A 10,010-nucleotide genomic window follows, 5' to 3' on the forward strand; every position below is an offset into this window, starting at 1 on the left:
CTTTGGGGGCAGGGGAGAGTACCACACATGAGTGGGTGTAGGGATGAGCCCGATCCCTGTCACCCTCTGTGAGTTCGAGGGCAGCTGTTTAAAGCAGGGAGCTGTTTAAATCTTCTGGAAGCTCCCCTCGTGATGCAAAGCCCCAATTTCCCACAAGCAGAGAAGTCTTCCTGCTGCAGACACTACGTTTCAAAAAGTCAGGTTTATTTGTTTTAAGTACTTTTTTATCCTACTCTTTAGCCAAAAAGGGTCCCAGGGCGTCTTAACAAAAATCAGCCACAATTCAGTCTCTGCACTGCAGACTTTGATTCTACAGACACGGGACACAAGGAAAAAGTAATTACAAGGAAGAAAGAGAAAAGCAATCTCAGAGACCAGGCCTTAAAAGTTATAGTTCTTATAAGAAACAGCTAAGGTATAAATAATTTAGGTAGCCTATTGTAATTGCTGCCACTAGGTGATAGTTGAAGGAAGGGCCAAATGCAGCTGTTATTAAGTAGGCCTGCCTGCCTTAGTTTGTTTTATTTTATACATTTATATGCATAGCTGTCAACGTTTTCCCTTTTTTAAGGGGAATTCCCTTATTCCGAATAGGATTCCTCACAAGAAAAGGGAAAAGTTGACAGCTATGTTTATATGCCATGAGAATCTTAACTAGGTGGTGTGTATAATAAACTGAGTTAAAACAATAAAAAGGCAGATAAACTGATATGCTTTATCACATATTTATCAGCAGAAGTGTATAAAGCCACTTATTAACGAGCATCTTACAATATACATTTAAATTAATTCAATAATTTTTTGTTAGTTCTCAATATGAAAAGATTAAGTTTGACTGGTGGCCGAAGTCTGGAAAACAAATAGTACACATACTGATTGATTGATTGATTGATTGATTGAGTGATTGATTTGTGTAGCGCCCTTCATCTGAAGATCACAGGGCGGTTCACAACATAAAACTACAAAATGAGAACACAAAATACATAATAAAGCCAATTTATAAGGCCATTGAATTTTTAGAGAATTGTTTTCCCCTGTGGCCTAAAGATATGTAATGAAGGCGCCAGGCAAACCTCCCTGAGTAGAGCATTCCACAAGCAGGGAGCCACTGCAGAAAAAGCCTGTTCTAATGTTGCCAACCCTCTGAACCTCTTTGTAGAAGAGGCACATGAAGAAGGGCCTAATCCCCAGTCTGTCCCGACAGTGGCAGACCTCAGGCTCTCAAATTTCAGCGGTGCCCTGTGCATCGCTAAAATTCAGTGTGTCCCCGGTCTCTAGCACTTTGTGTTACAGCAGTGTTGAAGGTGCCCCCTGCAGCATGGTGCCCAGTGCCTTTGCAAAACCAGCTCTTGCCCAAGGCCAAAAACACACCCACTCCACCCTCCCAGGTCTCTGTGATACAGACCAGATCTGCCTCCTCGTCCAGATCATGGGTTTGGGAGGTCTTACTCAGTGCCAACCTGACATTGAGCAACACCAGCCGCAGACCCCAGGGCTGCACACATTCACACTAGAAGGATCTTTATGTGCATTTGAGCTTTTCTTGCTGTCTCCCCCCCCCCCCCCCGACAGCAGATGCAAACTGATGAACAGAGCCACTCTCTGATAACCCACATACACAAGTATATAAAGTGGCTTTTGTGAACTGGCTAGCTGGGAGCTCAAGTCCAGTGTGCATGCCTTGCTTTCTTCCTCTCTGTTCTTGGGAATCATTGACAGTGTCTGCTGAAGTAAAATTGCACTGTACTCCAAAATGTTGAACATTTTTTTAACTCCCATTGATTTTCTGATACTTGAGTGAAATTAGGGGATTTAAAGCTCTTCAGTTTTACCAGATCCTGTTCCTTAGTGTAAATTACTAAATTGAAAGGGAGTCCTCGTCAGGTTTTAGAAACAGGCAGCAAAGTATCTTTACACAATAAAAGCAGAATAGTGGTATCTACTAGGATAACTTGGCTCTTTAAAACACAAGTTTTATCTTTTTTGAAACTCTGTATCACATGTATGAATGTCTACTGATTTTTAAAGAATTCTTACATATTGTCTGGCGTTTAACAGTACCAATTAATTAAAGTATTAAAATTACATTTTCATATACCAACTCTCGCCTCTGAGAAGTTGAATCCATGGACTTGTGAGAATCACCGTTTAAAAGCAGAAGTACTGTTTCCTTTTAGAAGGAAGTGCAATATTTGATGATATTCCCTATTAAAACTATGCATCAGAATCAAAATGACCTTAAAATTGAGCCTTTATCTTTTAGGATCACAGACTAAAATTGGGTTCCACTTAATAGTCATTAATACATTCAAGCTTGCTGCTTAATTGAAAGCATTCTTGCCTAGATTGTATTGAATGCTGAACCTTCTGGAGGATTTTGTTTTGTTACAAAACAGGTGAATTGTGAATCAATCCAATATCTGCAATAACCTTTTCTTGTTCCACAGGTGCAGTTTTGTTCATGGGACAAGTCAACAAACCTTGAATGTGGGAGATTTTCCTTCTGAAGCAAATTTTAAAATGAATGCCCTTCTTCCGTTGAATATTTTTGTACATTATTATTTGGCTATGAACTAGCATTTAAGTGTGGTTGGTCCAACTAGGTTTTGAAAAGGAGTTTTAAGTAGCTGGGGAGTGTTGTGGAAAAACAGAATGCCTTTTCAAAACAAGATTCTTAAAACTACTGATTAGTTCCCTGTGCTAATAACTTTTGAAATTTGGAGGGGGGGGTCTTGAGTATATTGTATTGTGATTTTAAGTCTTAACCAGAGTTGGAACTAAAGGAGCAACTTTGATTTCTGTTTGGTTTGTACATAAATGCCCTCCTGCTACTATTGCCATCCACCGAGTGGTTTGATGAGGCATTGCCGTAAGAATTTCAAAGCTTTAGCCATTTTTATTTTCTATTGTGCATGCACTGCTGAGACTTAAAACAACTAATGTCCCAGTTAACGCCTTTGCATTGGTGTAATGTTAAACTTGTCATTGCTAGTATACACTTTCTATGGATTTAAATTTTATATTTTTTTGTACAAAGGAAAAAAAAATAAAGTCATTATGAACAGATGAAAGCAGTGTAGTATCAGAGTGATGTTGGCAGAGATGATTCGTGAGTTGGATGTAAAAGGTCGGCTGCCAAGTGGAAGGAAACGCAAGTTTGAATTCTCTGGACTGATGGGATTTTGCTGTGCTCTGGTTTTCGGTAAACAGCTCCAGCAAAGACTGACCTCCATTTACTCAATATTCTGAAATGTTCCAGACTGTACTATGTATGCAGGTATCCTAAAATATCATTCCTGGAGGTAATGCAGGGACAAGATAATTGTACGTTAAGAGAAATTCATTAAAAAGTGTCTACAACTGGTGTAGCACCATAATTAAATACAGAAGAAATTGTTAACTGGACACAGCCAGCTCCTTTGGGTAAACCTTTTTCCATGTGTGTTTTGGTTGTGTGTACAAATAAGAACGAGATGAACTATGCCATCCCTTGAGTCTGTTGGGTTTTGAATACTCTGCAGAGAAGTCCGCATATTTTCCCACCAGCTTGATGAATTTCAGCTGCCCCAACTGAGACCAGGCATTTTCTCTTTACCTCTCAGTGATGTTATACTCATGAAGCTTAATCTCTGTTCAGTTAAATGGAAGTTGTTTCGGATATCAGTTACTGTGGTGAGAATGTATCTGAAAAAGTCAGTGGTTTTTATTTTGTATGTAAAGGGGAAAGAGAAACTCTACATACATTCTCCATACGGTCAGCAATAAATGTTCCTTCCTGTTTTGGAAAAAAATAACCTGTGGTATATTTGACGCCTGTTGACTTTCAACACAGGTTGAAAACTTATTACTACATGTATCTTCATGCTTGTTTTGGAATTATCCCAGTTACCACTTTTGCTGTTCTTATTCATTTATACTTCTTAGGACTGCTTCCCACTTTCCCTAGAACATTGGGCCAGTAGGTGTACAGCTTTAATTAGCAAATTTGCCATGTGATAAAGAGAACTTGTGCAGCTGAGAGAGGGGTATAACTTACATTTGGGATATTAACCTAGTGGTGGATGGTTGCGGAAGGACCCTGAGTGAGAAGCAGGGAAGGGAAGACCTCCCGGGGTGAGAGACCAGGAAAAGAAAAGAAAGCTCCTAAAAGAGAGCTTGGAAGGGTTAAAAACTTTAAGGATTAAGAGCTACCTTTGAGAGAGGATTGCATTTTCTGTTTTCTTTCTCTCGTGTTTTTTTTTATTTAGTTTATTTTATCTTACTGCATTATGAAAAAGCTTTAATAAAAATTCTTATTTCTTAAAAAAGGAATATTAACCTGGGAAACTGAAGAATGAATTATCCATTCCAGTGGAGGGGGCGGGGAATAAAGTACTTGCAGAACAGAATCCTGTAATTTTACAAAAGATACCACTTGATTATTATTGTTTGCTATACTATATAGGCTTTTTTTCTTCCAATACGGAAAAGGTAGGGATAAACTGGATTGTGTTTTAACATGCTCTAATGTGCCTAAAAAGCTGGTGTTGGATTTACCACTGTCCCATTTGTGTTAGATAGGAGTCATCCCAGATTATTCTGCCTCTCAGCAGAGAAATGACAAGCAGTTGTTTAAAGAAACAGTCCCTGTGGCTAGCAAGAACAAGCCAGAAACTGAAACCGCAGTTTAATCCTGGCTTGTTCTTACTAACCATACTTTTAAACAAGGCACAGTTCCCAGAGGTCAGACACCATGGAGCTATGACTTTTATCTAAAATAAAAAAAACCAAAAGTTTCCAATCTCATTGAGGGCTAAAGAGGAGGAAGGCAGGAGTACGGGAGTCTGATGCTCATTCACGTAGCAAGAAACCATTATTTCAGCTGAACTTGGTCTATATGTAAACTCCTGTTTATACTAGGCCTTAGCTAAAGTTTTTTTCAAATATACAACCCCACCCTGAGGAGAAGGTCATAAAATAGCACCTGCTTTAAGCCTCTGCTCCCAAATACTAACCAAAATGGAAGAGCCTTTGAGAAATGGTTGTTTCCTGGAGGACCACAGATGAAAACTCTAGCAGTTGAAGTGAAAAGATGCCTGTGTGGAGACAGCCAACATTTGCTTGGTTATTCTAAGAGCAAATACATTGTTCCCCTGCTTTTATCAGAAGGAATTGCAGAGGGAACATAAATATGCCATCTAAATTTTCAAGAATTGCTTAACAATCTTCAGTTTGAACATCAGTGACACCAGAGGAGTGAAGGTTCCACTTTGTAGATAGGAAACTGAGACTGAAAATGACTCGTCAAAAACCATCTGATGCGTTCAGACAATATTTGCATGGCCTATAGTCATGTGAATATTAGAACCCATATTTCTCAGCTGATCACGTGTTTTAATCACATCATTTTGTATTGTCTGGTTTTGCTTAAGACATTCATGCCTTTGTCTCTGAAACTACTAGGCCATGTGTGTTTGAGAGCTTGTTCAGCTTTTGGACAACTAAGTGGTCTAGTTTTAAAAAGAAAAATGTTCTAGCTTTGGTCAGGAAGATTAATATAGCTGCTCCTTATTCCTATAAACTCAATTATTAAGCATTCTGCTCAAGTAAGAAATGTGCAAGTGGGAAACCAATTAGTGCAAGAGGTTTTGTACACCGGTCACCCCAAAGGAGGCACCTGCCTGATCCTGCTATTTCCCATCTTAGTATTTGGTTCAGCAGGAGTCTGCATGAGGGGTAATGTAGTTTATGAGCATCAGGGCCCATTCAATTGCAGTCTCGTTTGGTGTATGTATTGTTAGTATGCAAGCTTATCTCTACTACGTAATATTTAAACCTACAAAATTTTGCTCTATTTTGAAAGGTTTTTGTTTTTTTTAGCAAGGCACAGTCTGTTGTCAGAATATTTTGAATAACTTGTTTTCAGAGATTGAATTGTAGAGGTTTGGGGGTTTTTTATTAAAAAGGTTATAGCACCATCTTGTGGTCAGATCACTGATATAACATTGAATAAAACCACCTATCTATTTATATTAGTGTGTCTTGTTTATCTAGTTTCATTAAAGTGCTTCACTACAAGTAATTCTAAGAAAATCCAGAGTCTGCCAGGACCTTTTTTTGGGCCAACTAAAATGTCACAGGTGTAGTAGCATTTTTTAAAAATAACAATAAGAGTAGGAGGCTCAGATGACCAGTGTTACTTTTTAAAAGCTGAGTTTACTATCTAGAATTGGAAATCAAAAGCGCCAGGCCAAGAAGAAAATTATAAAAAGAGGCAAAAGCTATGGTTTATTTCAAACCAAAACTCAAAATGCTACAATGATCCGCAAATGGAACAATGCATGCTACAAAACTCATGAAAATGAAATTTAGTGGTACAGAACAACAACATCTAACTCCATGCTGCAACCTATTGTTATATATGCCTCATGGATTCAGGACTTAACTTGGTCTCCTTTGGAACCCAGTAGGCTTACTGGCATTTGTAGTATTTCTTTATAAACATACAGCTTGAGAAGAGGTGGAGGTACACCTTTAAACATTCCTACGAGGGTTGTACGTGCACCTCAAGATGGCTCCAGAACTAATTTGACTCTCTGACACTCAGTCTGGCTTTCTGAAACCAGCATTTCTTCACCCATAAGCTTGACGACATCACCCCCAGTCAAAGGAAAGGTGAAGGGGGCAGGGGAGAAAAGAAAGACGTGCCCCATTTTATGAAATAGGCTTTGCATTCCCAGAGCAGTCTGTGACCATTTCCTTATTATTCGGAATAAAATTATCCCTAACGGTTCCTATAATGACCTATCACCTTAGTTTTTCTAATAATAGAATGAGCATGGCTAGATCTTCTTGACTGGTTTGCAGTGGCAGTTCTCTTACCATGAGTATTGGCAGAGGCCCAAACCCATAACACTATTTGGCAGGATGGGGAGCTGTGTTGTGTTGGTGCTTGAAAAGTTTATTTCTCATTTTCAGAGTCATCGGGTATTGTTCTCACCTCCACAATCATGAGGGGCAGGGACATGTTCATTTTTTATTTTTTAAAAAAATTGTAAAAGAGGGACACCTGGTAATGTAATACATGCCCCAAGACCTAGGCTGTGGACACATCAGCGGTTTAAAACACAACAACGTGGTTTCCATCTGTGAAGAAGAAGAAGAAGAAGAAGAAGAAGAAGAAGAGGAGGAGGAGTTTGGATTTGATACCCCTCCTTTCACTCCCTTTAAGGAGTCTCAAAGTGGCTAACATTCTCCTTTCCCTTCCTCCCCCACAACAAACACTCTGTGAGGTGAGTGGGGCTGAGAGACTTCAGAGAAGTGTGACTAGCCCAAGGTCACCCAGCAGCTGCATGTGGAGGAACGGGGACGCGAACCCGGTTCACCAGATTATGAGACTACCGCTCTTAACCACTACACCACACTGGCACATGAGGTACACACCAGAGAGGGGAGGAATGCATTTGCCGGAAGCACATTACCTGATTTGCTTCCCTGCGCTTTCAGCCCCCTAACCTCCAATGAACTGTCATCTGTGCATGTCCAATGGCTGTCTGAACTCTACTAACCGCAGCTTGTGTTTTCAAATGGTGTGGCGGAAAATGCATCAAACAAGTGTGTTTCCCATGAAACTACTGGATACATATGGATTGTGGTTAATGTCCTGTGTACTCTGCTTCAAACAGCAGTGGTGGAAGTGAACTGGGGTCAGAGTAAAGGGAAATGGTTACCCTGCCCTCCTACCAGGACAGCTCACTTTTTAGTGGTTTGCAACCGCCGGCAGCCAGTAACACACATCCCTGCTAAAGTTGCTGCTGACCAACCAAGAACATTGGGGCAACTGCTCTGAAGCAGCTCGAGTCTGTTGTGGCAAGAACCCTCTTTTTAAAAACATGCAAGCTAATATGAGCATGTTGAACCCACATTGTCTCACTAGAGTGGTGCATGTTCTAGTTATCTCCTGCTTGGACTACTGCAATGCGCTCTATGTGGGGCTACCTTTGAAGGTGACCCGGAAACTACAACTCATCCAGAATGCGGCAGCCAGACTGGTGACTGGGAGTGGCCACCAAGACAATATAAAACCGGTCCTGAAAGACTTACATTGGCTCCCAGTACATTTCAGAGCAAAACTCAAAGTGTTGGTGCTGACCTTTAAAGCCCTAAACGGCCTCTGCCCAGTATACCCAAACGAGCGTCTCCACCCCCATCGTTCAGCCCGGACACTGAGGGCCAGCTCCGAGGGCCTTTTGGCGGTTCCCTCACTGTGAGATGTGAGGTTACAGGGAACCAGGCAGAGGGCCTTTTCAGTAGTGGCACCTACCCTGTGGAATGCCCATCAGATGTCAGATGTCGAGGAAATAACACAACTATCCAACTTTTAGGAGACATTTATTATTATTATTAAGCTCAAGGGTGTGTAGTGTCTTGACAACTTTTCACCAAGGTAACGGCTCTCACCTGAAGAAAGCATCTCCACGCCTCTGTGGGGTCCCTGAGTTCAGAGGCAGTTGGGAAACAATGCTGGGAGTTAGGAAACAATTGCTTGTAGGTTTCACTGAGGTTTCTGGTTGCTTATGGCTGAAAGCAGGACTTGAGGAACCTTCAGTTTGTCCCAGCAAAGCTCTTCCTAGTGCTCAATTGAATGGTGGGGTTTGCATAGTAACAATGTGTACTTGAAAGTATGCCCTATAGAATTCAATGGGGGTTAGGTTAAGGTAAAGGGACCCCTGACAGTTAAGTCCAGTCGTAAAGGACTCTGGGATTGCAGTGCTCATCTCGCTTTACAGGCGGAGCAAGCTGGCATTTGTCCACTCCGCAGACAGTTTTTCTGGGTCATGTGGCCAGCATGACTAAGCCGCTTCTGGGGCAACGGAACACCAACAGAGCAGCGCATGGAAATGCCATTTACCTTCCCGCCGGAATGGTACCTATTTATCTACTTGCACTTTTTGGGGTGCTTTCGAACTGCTAGGTTGGCAGGAGCTGGGACCGAGAAACGGGAGCTCACCCCATCGTGGGGATTCGAACCGCCAGAACTGTCGACCTTTTGATTGGCAAGCCCTAGCTCAGTGGTTTAGACCACAGCGCCACCCGCGTTATCCCCAGGTAAATGGGATTAGGACTGCAGTCTTAGATGATACCCTTAAGGGAGACACTTTAATCTGCAACATGCACATCTAAAAGGCAGCCTTGGAGGTGGTAATGGGGGGGGGGAATGGTGTATCCTGGTGGAAGACCAATACAAATGCACTACACTCTCTGATTCCTTGTGGGACAGAGAGGTGAGTGGCACTTTCTCAAGTGGATAGGGATGCATCCTTTTCCTTACCCCACCCCTTTAATTTGGAAAAAAACAATAGCTAAGTGCCAAAATACTGTCACATGCTTTGCATGAAAAAAGGTCCCTATTAGCTACGGTTAAATAACAGCACTGGTAAGCTGCTGCAGTCCTATACAGTGGTACCTCAGGTTACATAAACCTCAGGTTACATACGCTTCAGTTTACAGACTCTGCTAACCCAGAAAAATTACCTCAGGTTAAGAACTTTGCTTCAGGATGAGAACAGAAATTGTGCTCCGGCGGCATAGCAGCAGCAGGAGGCCCCATTAGCTAAAGTGGTGCTTCAGGTTAAGAACAGTTTAAGGTTAAGAACAGACCTCCAGAACGAATTAAGTTCTTAACCCGAGGTCCCACTGTACATACATACATACCAGGACTAAGCTCCATTGAATTCAATAGGATTTACCTCTGAGCAGATACTGCACAGCTAGTGATTTTCAGTTTTGCCTGTGAATGGCAGGGTTTTCTGTCCTTTACCAGCCACCGGCTTCCCGAAATCTTAACATTTGCCAGCAAATGTCAGCAGTGGCAGAATTTCAAACACTGCTTTGATCCAGAAAGCGAGTCATACCATATACCCCATAGAATTATGCTCTCTGGCTAAAATCCATTGATCTTGGGAGGTCGTGCTGTGAGCTTTGGCTAACTAACTTCGAATATCAGCCGCTGATCATCTACATCTTCATCC

The 10,010-nt window shown here is 41.6% G+C and overlaps 1 protein-coding gene across 1 annotated transcript in view; it reads left to right on the forward strand.

The window, feature by feature from the left end:
• Positions 1-6,009, forward strand: part of SERPINE2 (serpin family E member 2) — a 30,789-nt gene extending 24,780 nt beyond the window's left edge. The window contains exon 9 of the mRNA XM_081006965.1: positions 2,448-6,009. Coding sequence (XP_080863091.1) covers positions 2,448-2,485 — 38 coding nt within the window. The 3' untranslated portion in view covers positions 2,486-6,009. The remainder of the gene's footprint in view (positions 1-2,447) is intronic.
• The last annotated feature ends 4,001 nt before the right edge of the window (positions 6,010-10,010 follow it).

The sequence above is a fragment of the Podarcis pityusensis genome (assembly GCF_964106645.2).
Source record: "Podarcis pityusensis genome assembly, chromosome: 5".
Classification (NCBI taxonomy): Eukaryota; Metazoa; Chordata; class Lepidosauria; order Squamata; family Lacertidae; genus Podarcis; species Podarcis pityusensis.